Here is a 23,486-nt window from a genome sequence, read left to right on the forward strand (position 1 = left end):
AACGGTCAAATGTAAACTTCGATGTTCATCTTTCTCAAGTACATATCAACAGAGCTGAATAGATGCTGGTTCCAAATAAGGCGCTCCATCATGTCTCATAGCATATTCAAGCGAGTAAGTTATTACTTGAGTATATCATATCATTGATTCGACTTCGAGATCGAGAGGATCTTTTGCTTTTGGCCCTTCTTCTTAAGATGACTGATTGCTTTTCAGAATTCTTGATGTATCTGCTGCAGGAAATCAAAACGTATACCCCAGTCTTGAAAATATAATAGAACGGGTAGAAAATTCAGTTTTTCAATATCGATTTGAAATGACTTTCAAGCCAGAAGAAAGAGTGCATTTCAATTTCTTCGATCAGAGTACGTAAATCTTGTGTTAGTAATCTTATCGTGGAATGCCCATCTATTTTTACGTAGGAACCTTTTGAAAATTGTTTCCATGCTGAGATATCTAGCTGTGTATTATTGGATTGCTCTCGCATACTACCTAATTACTAGTAAAATATGGTCCTCAAAGGAGAGCCGACTTAGAACCTAATTACGTACCTGTGTTATTCCTTCATTCATTTTCAATTCTAGGAATTTTTGCATGACGATTTGTTCGTTTGGAGAAGATTTGCCAACTACTGCGAAATTAACAGATCTCTTGGAACAATATTCCGTAGTTCGTACAGTCACTAGAAATATTTCGAATGACTCGTCGTCGGTGCAATTATTGAAGGTAAATATGACATTCGTTATTTGCTCCTTGGGCATCATTATTACGATGTAAATACACATATCGCGTAGTCAATAAAACCACTCGCAAAATAATGAAGATTTCACTTCCAAGTTACTTTGAGTTAGTTATTCAAAAATTGATTTTCTTAGGCATGATTTGATTTAAAATAATTATTCAATTGTATCTTTTAACGTTCGATTTCTCGCGTGAATCAAAATTTGTTACTCGAACTCGCGAAAAGATTATATTCACTTCAAATGCTAAAACTAAACTGAACTGCGTAACGAGGCAGGCAGTATACCTGTTACCTGGCAGTATGCAGATCATTTCGTAAAATGTAAATAGTAACTTATGCATCGATAAACGACAATTAATTAATCATCAAAAATCTCTTTCTAGCCGGTTTTTTGCACATTGGATAGGATATTTATACGAAAAAAACTAGTATTTTTATTCAACAAAAAAAATTCTCTTGAAATATACACGTTTTAGCGAAATTAAAAACGAAAAAAAAATTCATCAAGATGCAAACGTATGCGTTAGGAAATTACATCAACGCATTATGAAATCACAGAATTTCTTCTTATGGACTAAAAACAACATACACACGTCACATCACACACAAAAAATATAAAATGAAACTAAATTCATATCGTATTTAGGTGAGAAAAACACGAATTTGTAAGATTTTTTGTTGAATTGTAGGCTCTGTACCTCATTTTAAATTTAAAGACTAGATTAGCTGCCAGTGCCAGCAACGAAAAAACTTTCAAGAAATTCAGCTTCTTCCTTCAATAGTTCTTTTTTCATTTCAAAGGCACCGTCCTTTATGTGCAAATAGTTTATGTCCGAAGATTCGACTGGATTCCAGATAATTTCGTCAGGATTATTTGGATCTCTGAAATATAAAAATCCATAGTTTGAATTTGTTGGCAAACAGATTTTTGAGTTTTTATTACAATTTGATTTATTTTTTTACCCATTTGCTGCAAAGTTAGTCCACAAATCGAGCATTTTTTCGGAAACCACCAAGTCTACTCCTTCGGTTACCGGCGTTACTGCTGAGGACCAGTTAAACATGCTGATTAGTTCGTCTCCGTGAAGGACTCCTATAAACAGAAAAAATTCTATGAATACTGAAATATTTCAGTAAGAAGAGACTAGTGGAAAAAATCGATTTTACTGAAAATTTACCCATTTCGATATCAGCATCTGAATACCAGCGAGCGAAATTTTCCCGATTTCTGTGATCGTAATAATAAATGTATTTCGAACCGCTGTATAATTTTACAGCTTCTCTGAGTCCTATTAGGAAGATTGACGTGCACATCTAACTCAAACATTAAAACAAGTACATATGTATTTGGAGTTTAGCCTTCGTGAAATATACCTAGATAGGAATTAATTTAAGTATTAATTTATTTGCATTGAAGTTTTGAAAAAATCATCCATTTCTGATTATTTTTTTTTTTTTTTTTTTTTTTTTTAAATAGGTTTAAGTACCTACATTGGTTGTGTTTGAATTCTTCAAATGTAAATCGAAGAAATAATTAATTAGTATTCAATTATTTATCGCAATACTAATAAAGAATTCATGTTTTCTAGATCCAAATGGGCGACATTCCAAATTGCTGAACCAGTTTTGCTTCAATTCAAACCATATATGCCGGTGAATATATCAGCAGGTACAATTGTTCATTTCCACAATAGATAATAAGCTTACTGAAAGAGCACACCACACCCATCCCATGACCAAATTTTGAACTAGGTACCGAAGCTGATTCTTCGATTTTTGATGAATTTTTAAATACTGCAGAAAGTGCCCATGGATGAGTATATTAATTTTAAGTAAGTTTCGGAATGAAAATCTGAAAATACATTTCGAATACCTAAGTCGACCCCTCCCACTGTCTCTTTTGGATTTCGATTGTGACTATTTTCGAGAATCCCTCAACAACGCGATCGAATGGGAGCAGGGGGAGGTGATCGAAACTCGTTCCACCAATTGTGCCCCCTTCTCCGGTTTTTAAAAAAAGGGAAATTGATTAAATGAGATAATTACCTTAGCAAATCCATGAATGTCTTGACTGATGTTTTTCTCCCCGAAATAATACTTTTTGTACGCTTCTGTCGCGAAATCCAGTTGTTTGATATCCTCAAATCGATGCTCATACTCGAATAATTTTGGAAAAATTTCTTTGTAATTTGTATCCAGCTCGTGAAGGACAGATTCCGCATCAGATTCAAAACCAAAATATACGACTGTGAGCATCCAAACAATCTCATTAATAACGGTTTTTTGCGAGTTTTTCTAAAATATGTACACACTTTCTTGCTAAATCTTGGAAACGAAAAAATTACTCACACAGCGCAGACATTCCACCATCGTTTGAATTCATGCCAGAAATCCAAGGTATACTCGACCTACGTGCTAGTAGTTTTCTAGGTTCGTCGACTAGAAAAGCTCCGGCAACTTTTTCATTTTCTATTACCGGACCCCAAGGTACAATTGGCAATAGCCCTCCATGAGTCTGAAATCAACCCCGCGACATTTAATGTTGCGTTCTTGTAACTCGACTCGACTCTCGAATTTGGTTTTCATACGTATTATATACTTATTACTTACGTAAAAGTTTTCGTTTTTCAATGCCAAGTCTTCGGCAGGAAGATTTCTCAAACAGTTCAAAAGTTGTTCAGAATTGTTTACTTCGTCTCCGTCACATCCAACCATTGATCCAACTTTCCACGCGTTCAATTTAGCTTTACCAGGTCTCTCAATTAGTGTGAAAGGAACACTTTGGGTGATGAGACGGTGGAAAAGCCCTACAAAAGATGATTGAACCTTTCAAAATTGTTTTTTTTTTGATTTACAAAAAAAACCAAAATGGATAATAAAATAAAAGTAATACCTTCAGCTAGTGGTGAAATTAGAGTTAATGTGGCACTTTCACCGCCGGAACTGCCTCCAAATAACGTTACTCTATTATTATCGCCGCCAAAATCATAGATGTAGTTTTGTATCCATTTTAAAGCCATAATCACATCTTTAAATCCGTAATTTCCAGGTATGACTTCGTCTTCGGTGCTCAGGTAGCCTATATGTGTAGACCGGGTTCGTGAATATTTGTTCAAATGGAGGTGAGTACATAATTATGTATTATTATGTTATTTCTTTGAGTTATTTTTTTAAAGTGATTAGTTCGTTTCTTTTTTTCTACAAAAAAAAAAAAAAAAAAAAAAAACGTTATAGAAATGTAACAAAAATATTCAAAGTCAGTTTCCCATCAATTTTTTTGATTTTATTCATTTTTCTTGATTTTGATGTAGTGGCTAGGATAAAAGATGACGATCGAAAACTATATCACCAATAATTGTCTTGGATATGAAAATCTATTGTTGGGTGAAATTTCCACAAATTATCTTTTAGGTACAGATTTTTTATTGAAATTTTAAGGAACGTAAAAATTTTTATTGTACCTCTTGGTATTTTTAGATGTAATCATTTGTCCTAAAACAAATTTCCAATGCAATTTTCTCAATTTTTTCTTTCGAAGGGGGACAATGTAAGAATTGGGTCAGAAAAGTGGTATTTTTATCACGTTTTTTTTTTCTGATCCAGACGCAATAATTATATTTCAAAGTTAGATCGTGCTGGTATAGCTCTCTTTCCTCCTGAATTTGAAAAAAATCTAAAAAATGTAATATGCACAATGTACATACAATAGATTTTAAAAAATATATTTTCCTAGCCAAAATTCTTCTGAAGAACCCATTTGGTTTTAAAAAAAAACTATCTCCAAAGCATAATGTTGGTTTCTCTGCACGAAGTCCCCCCCCCCTTCCACCCTCAAAAAACAAAAATTAGCTGAATTTTTGAAATTTTAGTTACTAAAGTTTCTCTATTTTTGAAATTTTTCAAAAATCTAATGTTTTCAAATCATAGCCCAACTTCTTGAAGAAAAAAAGAAAAACTTTTCAGAAGCATTCACTTTTTTATTGTTTTTGAACTGGTTAGGTACACTGCCTTTTTGGTGTTATCGTTACAAAACCCTTAAAACCCTGCCTTCGTTCGGTAGAAATCGTCAAATTCTCGTTTTCGGCCAAAAATAGCAAAAAGCCTCAAATTTTATCAAAATTTTCAAAAAAAGTTTATTTTTTTCCAAAAATTTGCCAAAAAAATGTTGGCTTGTATCCAAAAAATTCCAGATATCTCAGTTTTTTCTTAAAATTGTTCATTAGTGTTCGCATTTGTTGCGAAAAGTTGCCAAAAAGTCTTCTCTTTTTGCTATAAGTGTCCAAGTCTCGCTTGTCACCAACATTTTGTAAAAAAAAAAAACACTATGTTTTGACAAAAATTTCAGAAAAGTAGCCTATATTACTGTTTTTTTTTTTTTTTTAGTCATTTCCAGAAAAGTCTTGTTTTTTTTCAAAAATCGATCAGTCTCTTTTTACCTAAGTGCTAAAAAAATTTTGGGTTTTTACCTAGAAGTGCCAAAAAATCTTACTTTTTTGCTGAAAATTATTGAAAATTGTTGCTGTTTTGTTACAATACCTAAAAGGATAAATTTTTTGGAAAATTGCTTTGAAGTTACGGTTTTTTTTGAAAAATTGTCCAAAAAAAAAGAGCTTTGCCTTCTATTCAAATTGTCAGAATCTTGTCTTTTCACCTACAGTTGCCAACAACTCTCACTTTTATGTCAAAAATTTCCAAAAATTTTTACTTTATAGCAAAAAAATCTTGGGAAACAGTCTTATCATTTCTTTTGTCTATAACTACCAAAAAATATTTTTTAAATTGAAATTTTCGAAGTCTCAATCGAGTTTATTTTATTAAATCCTAATTGGAGTGTTTATTGAGAATTTCCCTTTTAAAAAGATATGTTTTTGGAAATTTTGAAGCAGAAATATTTTTTTTTAAAAAGTTGTCTCCAGAAATTTTTTTTGAATAATTTTTTTAATGGGAGAGGGGGGGCAGGGCTTTTGAAGGTGTTTGTGTTTTCACCAGAAGAGAGTCCTTTTGAGGGGTGCTGTCTTACAAATAGGAAATTTTGAGAAAAAATTATTTTAATTACATTTTTGATTTTTTTTTCAACTTGCAAGTACCTAAGCTTCTGGTCCCACTTTTTTATGGAATTATTTTCACATCAATCCCAACAACGTCAGCAATGAAATGAGAGCATAAAAAAGTAAAACTTGAAGGTGAAGATTATCCTACATCGTTACCTATTTTTTCAACTTACAAAAAATAATCTCTCATATTATAGGTACATAATGTACTTTACCTAGAATTCCTAATCTGTAATGAAAAGTAATCAATACGACGTCTCTGTCCATGAAATAATGGGGTCCATATCTATCAGGCAAAGCATTACCGTACATGAAACGACCTCCATAAATAAAAAGCATTACTGGTAATAATGTTCCATTTGTAATCTAGGAAATTGAAAAAAAAAAAATGATTATTTATTAAGTATTTTTTTGCATTAGTTTCTATATTATTTCAATGTGAGTAAGTAAATTAAAGTTTGATTTACTTTTGAGGTGTATACGTTCAAATAGAGGCAATCTTCTTGGCCATGCAATTTGCTATATTCGTGATTCAAACATATTGGTGGTAATATCGTTGCATCTCTTGTACCTTTCCACGGTTTGGCCGGAATCGGATTCTGCAAAATGAACGTAGTGTTAAGATTGTGTTTTAGATTTAAAATTTCACTTCTCTACATTTAGCTGCGGAAGAATCCAAATTGGAAAGCATAAAAAATGGGAAATCTGAACGTAGCTAGTTTGAAAAAGTATACAAAACTACCCCCTCCTCCTCCACCACCCCACCTACAATAAAATTTTAGGTTCCAAAGTTCATTTTTTTTTAGCTCTGAGGAATTATTGAAAATCAAAATGTTCAAAGACGAAAAAATCAAAATCTTGCCTAATTGTAATTGAGCTGGAGAGTTGAAAGGGTATTCCCGGATAAGATAAGTGAAATGCCCCTGTCCTCGGATTTTTGATTTTTTGATTAAACGTTGTTGGGTACCTCTAAAAAAATTGTAGACCCAAAAATTTGCCCCCCCCACGCCACCCCCTTGACCACAATGATGAAAAAACACTTTTTTCAGAAAAAAATCGCACTTCAACGAATTTTGAATAAAAAAGTTTGATTTTACCCAAAATATATACAGAAAGCATGGGTCTATTCATATGAATTTTTTCGAAATTTTTCGGCCCCCCAGGGGGGAGATATTGACAAAAGAAAATTTGAAACCGCCATATCTTCGAACCTAATTCTCGTGCCCAAAATTTTTTTTATTCTGAAAATATGTTCGGGTAAGTACTATTTTTGGAAATTTTTTCAAATTTTTTCTCCAGGTGGGTCATCTTCAAAAACTCAAAAAACTCTTCAAAATGTGTTTTTCGTGTCATAGCACCGCCAATTTCAAAAAATACTCGTAGTGAAGTTCTGAAGCTTTGCACGAGAACCTTAAAAAACTGTAGAAGATGCAAAGATTCCTCAAAAAGCTCATTTTTGGCCCATGGGTACCTCCCCACCCAATTTTGGGTCTAAAAAATGTTGGCAATATGGGTGTCGTTTTCATATGAATCGAGCCCTCTGAACACGAATATGAAGTTGGATTTACAGTTGGAGCCTTCCAAGGGCCCTATTTGGGGGGTATGGTGCCCCAAAATTGAATTTTTCGCAAAAAATGGTGTAACTTACTTAATTAAGGTTGATCCATGGTCTTTGTGGAGAGTACCATTATGCAAACCCTCCTCTCCTCCTCTCCCTATCTACCTATGTTGACAACTATCACAAGGTTTTGTAGCTTATTTTTTACCATACGAATCGATTGAAAGCAGCTTCGAACTGTTTCGAACAGTTTTAGAGCCTCAGGAATTTTTTTGGAAATCTCAAAGTTGACGAAACTTCACCATACATATTGGAATTTAAAAAAAATAAAAATTTGATATGTACTGCTTTCTTCCCCCCTCCCAGCACACATCCATTGGAGGTGTTTTCCAGTCGTTCTAAAGCTTCCAATAATATTGTAAAAATTCCAGTTTTCCAATTAAAAAAAAATAGCCACTCACTCGAAGGATACGTTTTTTTTTTTTTTTTTTTTTTTTTTTTTTTAATTAGTAAATTGATTCCTAAAATTGATAATACATATTCAATCAATTGCACTAATATTTATAATGTACTTTACTTACCTGAAATCGAAGCTTTCCTATCGGTGGTTCTGCATAAGGGATGTTGTAAAAAGAATAAAACGATCGACCTCCTCTGCTTTTTTCGACAGCACCTTTTAAAATTCCTTGCTTAGTCGTCAATATCACTCCACTCGCGATATTTGTGAAAATTACCACCACACAATTTACAATTATTAAGCATTCATGCGCACGCAACATCACAAAACTTGAAAAAATTGTTTTATAATTATTCTAAGTAAGTGCTAAGTACATAGGTATTATTTTTCTGCACTCGATGTCCGAAAACGAAAAACGAAAGGAAGGATAAACGGTTGTATAATCTTATTAGCTACCTACATGTTTAGATACCTTGTAAGAGATTCAAAGTCGAATTCTTCTTTTTCCAATTTTAAATCTGATTAGTAGTAGGCCTAGTAGCTAGTATGAACAACTATTCGAGTTGCTTCACTCGCAGCAGGTAGGTGATTCTTGTCATCAAAGAACTGGTTTTTAAATTCAGTATGTAAATTTCTATCGTGTTGAGCACACCTATCTAAGTCATATTGCTCATTTTACTTTAAACTAATAACGATCGAATCATCTGTGTAAGACGTATTTTTGTAAATAAATCGAGTCGACTGAAAATTATTTTCAGAGAGTGAGCGAATTTCGATTTGCTGCATGTATTTATTAAGGTAGGATCTAGTAAAGTTTGTTATGTGATTTGTTGAAAAATACCTCGGTAAGCTATTTAATTTTCGTCAACTTTTCTCTTTCTCCTCAGTTTTGAGAGCTAATCGACTTTAAAGGTTTAGTTTTTGGTGCTGTTTCCCATCAAGAAATTTTATAAAATTTTTGATGAGAATTTGTGCAAAAAAAAAACAACTAAAAAATAATATAACACCGATTAAGGAACTTTAATTTCATTTTTTTTTCGTCGCGTTTCCTTATCATTATGATGTAATGAAAAACAAATTATCTACGTGTAAAAAATAATAACAAATAAAAAAATTATTCTCTAAAAGTATCCGTCGATTGGAACACTGTCCAAGAAATCAAATTCGGATTTTAGGAACTCTTGTTTCGTTTCTAATTCGCCATTTTTTATATGTAAATAATTTATCGTCGATGATTCTACCGGATCCCAAATTCTCCTGTCTTGATAATTCGGATCCCTGTAATTCAAAATATTCGCATCCAGTCATTAAAATGGTCTAAAAGCAATTTTAGGTACGATTGAAAAAAACAATAAAATTATGTAGTATTTAAATTTTGTTACCCGGTTGCAGCAAAATTCGTCCACAAGTCCAGCATTTGTTCGGAAACTGTCAAGTCCACTCCTTCGGTGACTGGGGTGATTACAGAAGACCAGTTGTATAAACTTATGAGCTCGTCTCCGTGAATAATACCTGATTTTTGATCAAAGTTTTCGAAAAAAGTTTAATAGTTTGATGGTTTCTCGAGAGAAAGAGAAGGGGGGAGATCGCTAAAATTGCCAACTCTTGCTACCGAAAATTTTCAACTTTACCCACTAAAAAAAAAATCAGTTGTAAGCAGTTGAAAATTCTCAAAAATTTTTAATGATGTATTGTGTTAATTCATCTGATTGGTTTTTATTTGCTATTCAGAAGTTGGTAAAATGCCAACTTTGCCAACTTCCACGAAAAAAAAAAAAAAAAAAAAAAAAAACGAATTTACCCTCTTTTCCAACTTTCTAGACGCCCACGGGGCAAGTTGCCAATCCCCCCTCTTTTGGTTTCGTCCCCGGGAAAGGTGCAGTTTGAAATATTTATTGAAAATTATACTCACCCATTTGAAGATCAGTATTGGCGGCGTACATTTTTGCAAACGATTCTTTATTTTTATGATCGTAATAGTACACGAATTTTGGGCCTTTGTATAATTTCACCGCTTCCTTGATTCCGGCCACGTATATCAATGAGGTAAACATCTGTTCGTGATAAATTTACCAAAATTATTTTAAAAAAATACTGTATGATTAAATTGTTAGGTATTCTATAAGTTTGTTGTATACTTATCATACCTTCGCTAACCCGTGAATATTTTCGCTAATTATCTTATCGCCGAAATAATACGTTTTGTATTTCTCGGTTACAGTATCGAGTTGTTTAGGGTCGACGTGGTGTATGTAGCGAAATATTTCCGGAAAGTATTTTCTATAATTGGTATCGAATTCTTGAGACAGAGAGCCCAAGCTGTAGTAACCGTAATAAGCAACTAGTGAGGAACAAAATCGGAGTATTTGATTAAAGAAAAATAGTGTTGAAATTATTCGTTAAGATTTATTCCCTTCAATAATTAAAAGTCGTGCACCACCCCTCCCCTCTCTCGTAGTAGTCTTGCCCCCCTCCCCTCGTAAATGTATTTTTCCCATAATGAATCTCCGAAAATATCGACTAGGAGGGTGCAGAGGGGGGGGGGGGTTAAATCTGCAGTCGACAAGTTGTTCGAAACCAAAGTCATCCCTCCACTCTTTTCCTAATGAGACGCTGAATTACTTTAACAAAGTCATTATACAACTTTATGAAGCCCTGAAATGGTTCTGTGTACTTTTCGAGGTCGATGATGGATCTACTTTTGATTGTACCTTCGAAATTTTAAACATTTTCGCAGCATAGAAGAAAAATCAGTTTGCAGTCAAACTGGCAACACGTGTTCAGTTGGTTAAAATTTTTGAGACATGACAAAATTCTGTTGACTTTTCGCAGATATTGGACTGAAGTATCAGAAAAGGCACGTTTTGGTGGATGGAGCCTGAAAACCTCAATATTCAAAAATGGATCAGGCCCAAAAAAAATTTTATAAGATTTTCGGGGTTTTTGAAATTGAAAAAGTGTTATGCAACTTATCAAAATGAGTCAAAATTCAGACTTTTTTGGGGAATGTTTTTCGAGCAATTTTGAAGATTTTTGAATCCAAAATTTGTTTGTGAAAGTGGGTATCATGCGATTGACCATGCATCAAAATGGATTAAAATTTCGCGAAAAAAATCGTAAAAAAATATTTAGGTAACATTTTGAGATATTGTCCCCTAAAATTTGATTGAGTTGAGAAATTATTACGAATACTAGGAGGGCCGCTTATTGAATCAATTTTGAGATTTCAATCCTTCAGAAAACACTCAAAAACAACTTGATATACCTGGAACTTTTTATTTTCTGCAGAAATTTTAATCCAATTTGATGGAATCGCTGTACTTTTTTTTCAAAAATCCAATTAATCATAATTCTGGTTTTGGGCTCGAAATATTTCAAAAAAGTATCATGTAAGTAATTCATCAAAATAGATAAAAAAAATTGCACAAAAATCAATTGTTCTCGAAAAAAATTTTCAACATTTTTGGAAAAATGCCGCTTGAAAAGTTGGATTTTCAGCCTGAAATTGATAATTGACCCAATTGTGGGCTCAGAGTACTTCAAAAGTTCACATAAAAAGAATACATACATATAAAAGAAAATTCCAATTTTCTGCTGAAATTCTAACCCAATGTTGATGAATTTGCTTTTTTAGAAAATATATCAAATCTCAGTTTTGGGCTCGAAATGGTTAAAAATTCTTTGAGAAATTCAATCATTTCCGAAAACATTTTTTGAGCATTTTTGAAAAAATGCAGCTTGAAGATTGGTTGATTTTCTGAAAGTTTTATAACAAATTCTGAAAATTGGCTCAATTTTGAGCTTAAAACTCTTCAAAACTTCTTGTAAAAAGTATATCTAGTATGTACGAGTATATCTACAGTAAACAGTATGACACAAAAGTAGTGCCCGGTGGCTTTCATTTCCAAGGGGAAAGAGCTAGCGAGATGAATGAAGCAGCATTGAGTAGGGATAAATAAGGGCTTTCAACAGCGACCTTGAAAATTTCTGTCCCATGCACAGGGTGTCCATCAAATTGAAAAACCGGTTTGGTCGAAAAATTCAAACTGGTTTTTACTGGCGCAATGTATTCTGCACACTAAGGCGACAAAAACGTGATATGCATTTTTTGAACCCGGTTTATTAATTTGCAACCAGTTGACAAAAAATACCCAAAAATTGTAGATAGAGAAAAAAGCTTGAAACAAAAGTTGTGGGGCATGAAAAATTACACAATTCTGTCTAATCAGATTTTGGAACCGGTTCATTGGTTCGCATTTAGTAACCAGTTTTTGACAATCACCTAAAAGTTGGAGATAGAGAAAAAAGCTTGAAACAAAAGTTGTAGAGAGTGAAAAATTGAACCATTTTCGCTGATCGGATTTTGAAACCAGTTCATAATTAGCAACCAGTTATCAATAAAATTACCCAAAAATTGTAGATAGTGAAAAAAATTTGAACCAAAAGTTGTGGGGCTTGAAAAATTACACGATTCTGTTCAATCATATTTTGAAACCGGTTCATTGGTTTGCATTTAACAACCAGTTTTTGACAATCAGCTAAAAATTTGGGATAGAGGATAGAGAAAAAAGTTTGAAACATAATATTGTAGATCGTAGGAAATTGAACCATGTTTGCTGATCAGATTTTGAAACCGGTTCATTGAATAGCAGCAAGCCATCAAAAGTTACCTGGTTGCATGTTAATTAGCCATCTTCAAACTCCAATCAGCAAAAATGGTTCAATTTTCCACGCTCTACAACTTTTGTTTCAAGCTTTTTTCTCTATATTATTATGTATTCCTTCAATTTTCAAGTGATTGTCAAAAACTGGTTGCTAAATGCAAACCAATGAACCGGTTTCAAAATGTGATTGAACAGAATTGTGTAATTTTTCACGCTCTAGATCTTTAGTCTCAAGCTTTTTTCTCTATCTACAATTTTTGGGTATTTTTTGTTAACTGGTTGCAAATTAATGAACCGGTTTCAAAATGTGATTGAACAGAATTGTGTAATTTTCCATGCCCACAACTTTTGTTTCAAGTTCTTTTCTATAGATCTCGAATTTTTAGGTAATTTTTGATAACTGGTTGCAAATTATGAACTGGTTTCAAAATCCGGTCAAGCGAAAATGGTTCAATTTTTCACTCTCTACAACTTTTGTTTCAAGCTTTTTTCTCTGTTTACAACTTTTAGGTGATTGTCAAAAACTGGTTGCTAAATGCGAACCAATGAACCGGTTCCAAAATGTGATTGAACCGAATTGTGTAATTTTTCACGCTCTACAACTTTAGTTTCAAGCTTTTTTCTCTATCTACAATTTTTGGGTATTTTTTGTTAACTGGTTGCAAATTAATGAACCGGTTTCAAAAAATTCATATCACGTTTTTGTCGCCTTAGTGTGTAGAATACATTACGCCAATAAAAACCAGTTTGAATTTTTTGACCAAACTGGTTTTTCAATTTGTGGACACCTTGTGCATGGGACCGGAAATTTTCAAGGTCGCTTTTGAAAGCCATTATTTTTCCCTACTCAACGCGACTTCATTCATCTCTCTAGCTCTTTCCCCTTATAAATAAAAGCCACCAAGCACTACTTTTGTGTCATACTGTAAATTAAAATTTTAATTTTCTGCAGGAATTGTAACCTAATTTTGATGAATTTGCTTTTTTAGAAATACCAAAAATCATATCCCAGTTTTTGGCTCAAAATGGTTTAGAAATCTTGAGCATTTCTGAAAAAATGCAGCTTAGAGATTGGTTGATTTTCAGAAAGTTTTATAACGAATTCTGAAAATTTACTCAATTTTGGGCTCAAAACTCTTCAAAACTTCTTGTAAAAGGTATATCCACATATACCTAGAAATTTTTGATTTTCTGCAGATATTCTAATCTATTTTGATAATCAAATCATCGAATGTTACCTTTTCAAAAATTTTGAAAATTTTAAAAATTTGTTACTCAATTTTGGGCTTTAAATTCCCTTAAAACTGCTTTAAAATATTTTCGGTGATACACTTCAATTTTTCAACTCATTTTAATCAGTCATCGTTAGGCACTTTTTCAAAAACACCAAAATTATGACGTTCACGATCTAATCTTTGGCTCAAAATTCTCCAAAAAAGTGTCATGCGACCTAAAAAAATATGTTTAAATTATGGGAAAATTTCAAAATATTTCAACAAAAATGTTTTCAAGCATGGTTTGAAGAATTTTCAATTCAAAATTCGATCACGATTATCAAATTTGTAAAAAAAGTACATATCATTCGACCTATCAAAAAGAGTTGAAACTTCGCAATAAAATTAAGCAATTTTTTTAAATTTTTTTTTTTTTTTTTTTTTTTTTTTTGGGTGTTTGTAATTACTTGATTATTACACCCGTCGTATAAGATTTAAATCGAGTTGGTAAGGTCAAGTTTTTTAATTAGGTCTAAGAATTTTTTAATTTCGGAAGGGTCGTCTGGTATGAATAGGGATCTTTCATCTATTTGTAGGGATAGTCTGTGCTGATGTAAGGAGGGACATTGAAATAGTAAGTGTTGGACAGATATAAGTTCTGAGAGGCAGAATTGACATGTGGGTTTTGGGGCCTTTTCATAGAGGTGATTATGTGTGATTTTTGTGTGGCCAATTCTCAGTCTGGTTATAATGATTTCTTCAAGTCTGTTTAAGTGGGAGAGGTTTTTCCAAGGATGGACTAATTTTTTATGTTGAAAGAGCTTGTTTGTGGTTTGGAGGGACCAAAAGTTTTGCCATTTCTTAAGTGTGCTTTGGGTGAAGATAGATTTGAGGTCGTCAGCTGTGATAAATATAAGGGGAGAAAGGATGGTGGCAGATTTTGCATTAATGTCTACAATTTCATTTCCCAAGATTCCAACGTGGCTGGGTACATACATAAACTGTATGAAGAAGTTTGAATTTTGTAAGTCAAATAGAGTTTTATGAATATTTTGAATTAGAAGGTGATCGGAAAAAAGATTTTGGATAGCAGTTAGTGAGCTGAGGGAATCACTTTGAATTAAGAAGGACTTATTTTCTGATTCATAAGTGAGTATGTCACAGAGACAGTGGAAAATAGCTGTGAGTTCGGCAGTGTAGATTGAAGAACAGTTATGGATTTTAAAATTTGAAATTCTATCATTTATAGAGTATGCATATCCTGTGTGAAGTGTTGGTATTTTTGATCCATCTGTAAAGCAAAGATTGAATTTTTTGTATTCTGATAAAAGTTCAAGATAGTTCTGTTTTATTACTAATGGAGAGTGGCTATTTTTTGGGTAGTTAATAAGCTGTAGGTTGACTTCAGGAGGTTTTAGAAGCCAAGGGGGGTATAATATTGGTTTTTGGATGAGAGTTTTGGGATTGATTTGAAGATCATTCAACATTGTGATGAAATTAGAAATGGGTCCTTCTATATGATCAAAATGTTGGGGGTTGGGTGGGTTAATTGAGTTTTGGAGTGGATGGAAAGGGTTGGTGGATGCATTTGAGATGAATTTGTTTGTTATAAGAGTTCTTCTGAAATCTGGGGGTAATTCTGCTGCTTCACAATATAGGCTATCTATTGGAGAGGAATAGAGGGCTCCTAAACAGATCCTTAGGGCTGAATTTTGAATTGTTTTTAGGATATTTGAAGTTTTATTTGAGATATTTGCAAAACATGGGCTTCCATACTCAATTTTACTGCGAATTAGAGATTTATACAAGTGAAGTAGGAGTTTGCGAGATGGTTTATACTTGGTGTTTTTGATTATTTTCAACAGATTTAGGCGTTTCATGATATCTGATTTTACTTTTAGAAAATGAGGAGTCCAATTTAGTTTTCTATCAAAAGTTAAGCCAAGAAATTTAGTTGTGGTTTTGAATTCTAAAGAGTGTCCTTTGAAGTTGAGGATGAGATCTGGAGGAATCTTATTTTTTTTGGTGAAAAGTATACAGTGGGTTTTTGACTCAGAGAAGGTTAGACCATTTGAATCTGCCCATGATTCAATTTTTCCAAGGGTTTCTTGGATTACTTGAAGAGCTAGTTGAATATTATTTGAACGAAAGGAAATGTTTATATCATCAGCAAAGATTCTCAGAGAAATGGGTCTAGAAACAACATTGGAAATGTCATCAATCAAAAGTATAAATAAGACTGTGCTAAGAACTGAACCTTGGGGGACTCCATTTTCAATTTCAAAAAACTCCGAGTATGTATTGTCAACTCTCACTCTAAAAGTACAGTTTGTTAAGAAATTCTGAATAAAGTAAGCCAAATGTCCTCTAATTCCAATGGAATGTAATTTTTGGAGAATTTTATAACGCCAGGCTTTATCAAATGCCTTTTCAAGATCAAAAAAGACTGAAAGAACACTTTCTTTATTCTGGAAGGCCGAACTAATTTCTTTTTGGAGACTGAAGAGGTGGTCTAGGGTAGATCTTTTCTTTCTGAAACCACTTTGATAAATGCTAAGAGAGTTTGAGGAATTAATATACCAATTAAGACGTTTAATAACCATTTTTTCAAGTACTTTGCAAGGAACTGAAGTTAAGGAGATGGGGCGATAACTAGATGCCAGATTTGGGCTTTTATCTGGTTTTAATATTGGAATGATTGTTGCAGTTTTCCATAATTTTGGGAAGGAATCCGAAGTCCAAATTTTGTTATATAACTGAAGTAAATCTTCTTTTCCAGTGTCTGAAAGGTACTTTAACATGTGAGGGTGTATTTCATCAGGTCCAGGGGATGAATCTTTAATGTTGTAGTTTAGACAATGATTTAGCTCTTCAAGAGAGAAAAGAGAGTTGTATGGTTCTAGATATTGAGATGAAAAGTCTAAGGGGGTGGATTCTATTTGTGTTTTTAGTGTTTGGAAAGCAGAGTTATAAGAGGCAGTTGCAGAAGCTTTTGCAAAGGATCTAGCTAAGGTGTTTGCAATGTCATCTATTGAGTTTATTTCAGTGTTGTCATCTACTAAGTAGGGTATTTCAGTAGGTATATAACTTCCTTTAAGGATTTGAACTTTTTTCCACATTTCTTTTGTAGATGTGCTTTGGGTGATGCTCAACATGAAATTATTCCAACTTTCTCTTTGTTTAGATAAGTTGATTTGGCGAGCAATAGCTCTTTTTTTCTTGAAATCAATGAGGTTGTCAAGAGTGCGATTTTTTTGGTACTTTTTTAATGATCTTTTTCTATCTTGGATTGCAGTTTTTAGTTCATGACACCACCATGGGACAGATTTTTTGGGAACTTTGGTAGAAGTTTTTGAAATGGTTTCTTCAGCTGCTTGGATAATAGAAGTTGTGAAATATGAAACTATAGTGTCCAGATCATCTGGTGTAAAGTCAATTGGGAGAACTTTTTTGTTGAAATGTGACCAGTTTACCTTGTTTAGAATCCACTTGGGACATTTTTCATGTGTGGGTTTCTGAGTTTGAAGAGGGATGTTGATGCTAATTGGAAAGTGGTCACTATAATAAAGGTCATCATGGGGGTTCCAGTTCAAAAGATGGGAAATGTTTGGGGAACAAAAAGCTAAATCAATGTTTGAATAGGTACCATTAGAAATGTTAAAGTGAGTGTGTTTTGACTCATTTAGAAGGAAAGTATCATTTTTCAGGAGAAATTTGTCAATTACATTACCTCTATTATTTGTGATACTTGATCCCCAAGTTTTGGAGTGGGCATTAAAATCCCCTACAACAATATAAGGTTTTGGTATTTGGGCAAAAAGTTGATCTAATTCATATTCTGTTATGACCTGGTGAGGGGGGATGTAAACATTACAGACAGATATTTTTGACTTATAGAAATTTGGAGCCTCAATAGTTATTGCATTTGCTTGGATATTGCCCATAGAAATATTTAAGGTAGATGATGAGGTAGTTTTTTTTACAAAAATTGCTGTGCCTCCACAAGCTTTATTTCCTCCTTGAAAGTTGAAACGATAAGAGCTGTAATTTCGGAGGTTAAAAGAGTGATGATTGCGGAGATGTGTCTCTTGTAAGGCAATAATTTCAGGGTTAAATTTGCTTATGAGAGTCTTGAGTTCACCAGAGTGGCTATAAACACCATTTATATTCCATTGAATGAGAAAATTCATACCAGACTATTTAAAAAAAAAAAAAAAAAAAAAAATTTCGGGGGGGGGTGAGAAAAGATTGAAATTTTCCAGCAATTTTTTTTTTTTTTTTTTTTTTTTTTTTTACAAATTTCATGTTTGTAGAAAATTTTAAAATTTTGTTTTGATTTAATAGTCCAAAAGTAGGTAATTTGATTTGATTTTTCTTTTGTTTTTTCTTTGTTTTTTGTTTTTTGACTGGCTTAAAAGATTCAAAAATTATTTACAATCAAGTTCCTAAATACCTACAACAATGCTATAAATATTTCTACTGAATAGGTAGTAAACTAAATACTAAAATAATAGCAGTAACATTATTATGGATATCTAGTAAGAAAAAAAAAACAAAAACAAAAACAAAACAAAAGTAGGTATTAATTTCAGTTTTTCTCATTCTCTGATGATGATGATGATGAGTCTTCAGATGATTCTGATGTATGGTCAGGTTTGTTTTCTTCTTCAGGGGTGGTTTTTTTCAATTTATTCTGCAGTTTTGTAAATCTAATTTTCATAGATCTGTATTCAAGGTGCTTGTAGTTTTCAGATAGGATTTTAATAACTCCATCAATATCATTAGTAAATTGTGTGACACTTGGATAAGGGTCTTGCTGTCCTTTAACCATTTCCATAAGTAATCTGAAGTTGGTAAAAGAGAGAGGGTAGTGCATCTTTTTTTTATCAAAGTTATCTTCTATTGACTCTAATAGTTGATTAATTGAAATTGGCTCTGGTTCATCTAGTTTAACTTTTTTGATTTTCCTCTTCTTCTTCTTCTTCTTTTCCAAATTTGGCGTTGTTTCCATTTCGTTGCTAGCGGACATAGTTTGGGAAAGCTGTTCATCTTGAGAAAGAGTGCTGGTAGATAAAGGTCTTTTAATTGGAGTTTGTGGAATATCCATTTTTTCAGCATATTCTGTATTGATTTGGTTGGTGTTTGAGGAATTTATTTCATCTGAGTTAATTGGACTTTTTTCATTGTCCTTTACTGTTTCTTCAGGGGAGAGCTTCTGTGAAGAACTTTCTTCTGCTGTAACATCAGTTATGGTTAAAGTTGGTTTTTGACTCAAATCTGTTGGTTGTAGATTCGTTTCTTGAACTTGAGTAGGAGCCACATAAAATTCACATGATTGTGAGGTATGTCCAAATTGATGACAGACAAAGCATTTGATAATTGAATCATTGTAGAACACCCTATACTCTTCATCATTATGTTTTATAAGCTCTGAGGAAGGTAATTTATTAGCATCTTCTGCTGGTATATACACAAATCTGCGTTCAGATAAGATGTCAGTAAGATCTTCTTCTTGAGACAAATGTAAGAACTTCATTTTGGATGAGGGTGTAACACCATGAGAGATAATGATGTTTATAATCTCATTGTGAGGCACATGGGGAGGCACATTGGAGATGATGATTTTTTTATCATTCCTTTCTTGTTTATACCACCTTCCCTTGATAAGTTTTCTGTCAATTTCAATTTCACCTCCAGATTTGAGAAACTTGTCAGCAATTTCTCTGCTTCTGAGATACATACGGACACGATTGTTTGAGATTTTAGCACAATGAAGAATATTGTTACCTATTTTTCCAATCATTTTTCGAGCATAATACTGGATTGGTACTCCATCAATGAAGGGGAAGATGATAGCTTGGTCGGCGGATGGAAAGATTTCGTTTTTTGCAGCTGATGAGTATGACATGTCTGGTCTGTACTCAGTACCAGTTGTCCTTTGGTTGTTTGTTGATAGATGAACCAGCTCAGCTGAGCTGAGACTGGTACAGTTTAGTTGTGATAAAAATAGTTCACTAGTGGGTTTTATCTGAACATGTTAGAAAATTAAACACACTAAGAGATAAGATAAGCAATATATAAAATATACCAGAATAAAAGCAATTCTTTGCAACGCAAGAAACAGACGACTGTATCGGAACACGTTGGTCACAGAACTGTTTTTTAAAATTTCTTTTGAGAATTTCTGTAAAATTTCAGCCTAAAGTTAGTTCTGTTGATTTTTAGAAAAGATCGTATAGCTAACTATTCGAAAAAATTAGCTCAATTTCGTCTTAAAATTCTTCAATAGCTCTCAAATGGGTCAATATTTTGCGAGAATCTCAAATATTTGACGAATATGTTTTTTGGGAGTTTTCGAAGAATTTGAGTTCGAATTTGCGTCATGATCTTCAACATTTTTGAAAGAGTATCGTGTGACCTATCAAAATGGGTTCAAATTTCGCGATAAAATCAAAAAATTGTATCAAATTTTTTTTGACCAATTCTGAAAAATTTCAGCTTTAGATATAGAAATTATAAAGATGAAAACGTGCTATTTTTAGGTAATTACTTACATAATGCCATCATACCGCCTTCATCAGCATTCATGCCCATTATCCAAGGTATACTTGATTTTCGTTCGAGTAATTTTCGAGGCTCGTCGACTAGGAAAGCACCAGGAGTCTTTTCGTTTTCAATAACCGGACCGAAAGGGAAAGCAGGCAGTAGTGAACCCATTCGCTAGAAAAATATTATTTTCTAATTACTTAACTCACAGTCTTTATGTCGAATCCAAATCTGATCCTTTAAAAAAAAAGCATTTGTCATCAATTTGACGAACTAAACTTACAAAAAAACTTTTAACTTGCACAGCCAAGTCGTCAGCTGGAATTTTCCTCAAACAATGCAAAAGCTCTTCTGTGATTTTAACGTAGTCTCCGTTACAACCAACTGCTGAAGCCAGTTTCCACGCGTTTAATTTAGCTTTTCCAGGTTTTTCCATATCGAAAGGATGTCCACTTTGAGAAATTATTCCATGAAACAGACCTGTTAATCAAATTTACCTATTTATTTCAACATCTCGGAAATAATCACGTGTTTTATACGAGTAATTCATTTCCAAAGAAAATTGTAATATTTATTACCTTTAGCCAGAGGTGAAACAAGCGTTAACGATACACTAATGCCTCCGGAACTGCCTCCAAATAAAGTTACTCTATTCTTATCGCCGCCAAAATCATCTATATACTTTTGAACCCACTCGAGTACAGCTACCTCATCTTTCAGACCATAATTTCCTGGAATTATTTCATCTTCGGTGCTCAAAAAACCTGCCAAAAATCAGTATTCTTTAATTTGTAAAGTCTGCCATTTGCTTTGAGATCAATTCTTTACACAGGGTATGATTTTTTTCAATACCAAAAACTCCCAATCTGTAATGAAATGTTATCAGTATGACGTCTCTGTCCATGAAATAATGTGCTCCATATTGATGCGATCGAGCATTACCGAACAGAAAACGTCCTCCGTAAGTGTAAACCATTACAGGCAACAAAGTTTCGTTTGTTATCTGTAAAGGGTATTCGAATTACTAATTAATGTGTCGTTAAAACGGATGCAGATAAGATTAAATGGTCGATGAGCTACCTTAGGTGTGTACACGTTTAAATAGAGGCAATCTTCTTGACCAGATAAGTGACCAAATGCTTCGTTTATACAAATAGGTGATTCAATTGTGGCATCTTTTACACCTTCCCATGGTTTTGCAGGAACTGGGTTCTGATGTGAAAAAAACAAAACTATTGCACAATCGTTTCAAATTCTCATTATTCATTATTGAATGTACTTTTCCATAAATTAATGATACAACGAATTACTGAAAAATAATAATTATGGTGAAATCTTACCGCAAACCGTAAATTCCCCAAAGGAGGTTCTGCATAGGGTACGCTATGAAACGAATAAAAAGGTCGGCCATTTCGGCTCTGGGATACGAAACCTTTCAATGATCCTTGTTTTGTATGAATTATAACACCATTAACGAAACTTATTACAAAAAACGCGAATAAATTTAAAAAGAACACAATATTTGCAGTCATTATTATTTATATAGTCTTAATTACCTAATTACATTAGCCTATTTGAAATAATTTCACGTTGAAATGAAAAAAAACGCGAATAAAGCGGAAATGTGTTCGAATTGAGGAAGTTTTATCCATCGAAATTTTTTCTCACTGTTATAATACGCCTTTGTTTGCCAAAAATTTACGCGGAATCATCATTCAGTGCACGTGATAACGAACTTCTACGTTATTAGGCAGCTTATTAACGAGTGTAAAAAATAATCTTTGATTTGTACCTAATGAATCGGTTAAATGAAAATACGAGCTCAATTAGTGTTACGATTCGTAAAATGTTTATCTGAGATCACGTAATATATAAAGAGTAGCTCTAAGGTTTATATTTTGAAGTTCTACGTATTACACAGTTAGGTATGGCGATACAACTATGTATTATGTGCTTATTACACAAGAATGTACACGATAAATCTATTAGCTGAGGTAGCCATATTAATAATTTTATTCCTAGCCAAAGCAATATCTTATTTCTATATCTTAATTCAAATACTTGACATTTTTTATATGTACATAAATGTATAGGTAGGCCTTCTTATGTGTACTCCGACTTGTCAACACTCAAAACATGAACAGGTTACTTTTATCGTACTATACAAGTTTGTGGACTCACACGAATTTTTTTGAACCAGACAAAGCTAGATAGAAATAGAAGAGCAGGCAAAAATGAGGGAAAAAATCAAAATTTCACCAAATTGACCTAGAAAGCTGAAATTTGTGATAAAACTTTTTTTCGACGCGACAAATGTAGATTGGAAACAGTTTCAAACCGTTTTGAGCAGTTCTGGAGCCTCCAGCACATTTTTGAAACTTGAAATTTTTACAAAATTTTGTCAACTGATGTTGGAAATCCGAAATTAAATCGACTGCTAGCGAGTTTGAGTCATTTTGGAGCCTCCAGTAAATTTTGGAAAATTCCAGAAGTTTCCAGCAAATTTTTGAAATTTGAAATTTTATCAAATGCAGTTGGCAAGCCGAAATTTATTCTGCAAACTAATTTCAATATACTATGAAGTTGATTATAGGTGGATTTCGAGTCGTTTTTGAGTTTCCAGCGGCTTTTTGGAAATTGCTGGAGTCTCCAGTAGATTTTTGAAATTTGAAATTTCTACAAAATTTTGTCAACTGACGTTGGAAATTCGAAATTAAGTCGACTGATAGCAAGTTTCAGTCATTTTGGAGCCTCTAGTAAATTTTGGAAAATTCCAGAAATATCCAGCAAATTTTTGTAATTTGAAATTTTATCAAAATGCAGTTGGAAAGCTGAAATTTATTTTGCAAACTAATTTCAATATGATATGAAGTTGATTACAGATGGATTTCAAGTCGTTTTTGAGTTTCCAGCGACTTTTTAGAAATTACTGGAGCCTCCAGTAAATTTTTGAAATTTGGAATTTCTACAAAATTTTGTGAACTGACGTTGGAAATTTGAAATTAAGTCGACTGATAGCAAGTTTCAGTCATTTTGGAGCCTCCAGTAAATTTTGGAAAATTCCAGAAGTCTCCCGCAAATTATTGAAATTTGAAATTTCATCAAATGCAGTTGGAAAACCGAAATTTATTCTGCAAACTAATAATTTCAATATGCTATGAAGTTGATTACAGGTGGATTACGAGTCGTTTTTGAGTTTCCAGCGGCTTTTTGGAAATTACTGGAGCCTCCAGTACATTTTTGAAATTTGGAAT

At 33.0% G+C, this 23,486-nt stretch overlaps 2 protein-coding genes across 2 annotated transcripts; both read right to left on the reverse strand.

The window, feature by feature from the left end:
* Positions 1–1,241: 1,241 nt before the first annotated feature.
* On the reverse strand, positions 1,242–8,362 carry LOC135837853 (juvenile hormone esterase-like). The gene is made up of 10 exons (XM_065353264.1): positions 7,933–8,362; positions 6,261–6,392; positions 6,009–6,159; positions 3,636–3,821; positions 3,353–3,549; positions 3,092–3,257; positions 2,789–2,988; positions 1,921–2,056; positions 1,706–1,835; positions 1,242–1,624 (listed from the first exon to the last, which is right to left on the reverse strand). Exons 1-10 carry the CDS (start codon positions 8,128–8,130, stop codon positions 1,465–1,467), a joined length of 1,656 nt encoding a protein of 551 aa, XP_065209336.1. The 5' UTR covers positions 8,131–8,362; the 3' UTR covers positions 1,242–1,464.
* A 454-nt stretch (positions 8,363–8,816) lies between these two features.
* LOC135837857 (juvenile hormone esterase-like) lies at positions 8,817–22,038 on the reverse strand. Its single transcript, XM_065353277.1, has 10 exons — positions 21,573–22,038; positions 21,313–21,444; positions 21,085–21,235; positions 20,811–20,996; positions 20,516–20,712; positions 20,241–20,406; positions 9,956–10,149; positions 9,721–9,862; positions 9,191–9,320; positions 8,817–9,086 (listed from the first exon to the last, which is right to left on the reverse strand). The coding sequence occupies exons 1-10, from the start codon at positions 21,762–21,764 to the stop codon at positions 8,930–8,932; spliced, it is 1,647 nt and encodes a 548-aa protein (XP_065209349.1). The 5' UTR covers positions 21,765–22,038; the 3' UTR covers positions 8,817–8,929.
* Positions 22,039–23,486: the final 1,448 nt, after the last annotated feature.

The sequence above is a fragment of the Planococcus citri genome, chromosome 2 (assembly GCF_950023065.1).
Source record: "Planococcus citri chromosome 2, ihPlaCitr1.1, whole genome shotgun sequence".
NCBI classification, from domain to species: domain Eukaryota; kingdom Metazoa; phylum Arthropoda; class Insecta; order Hemiptera; family Pseudococcidae; genus Planococcus; species Planococcus citri.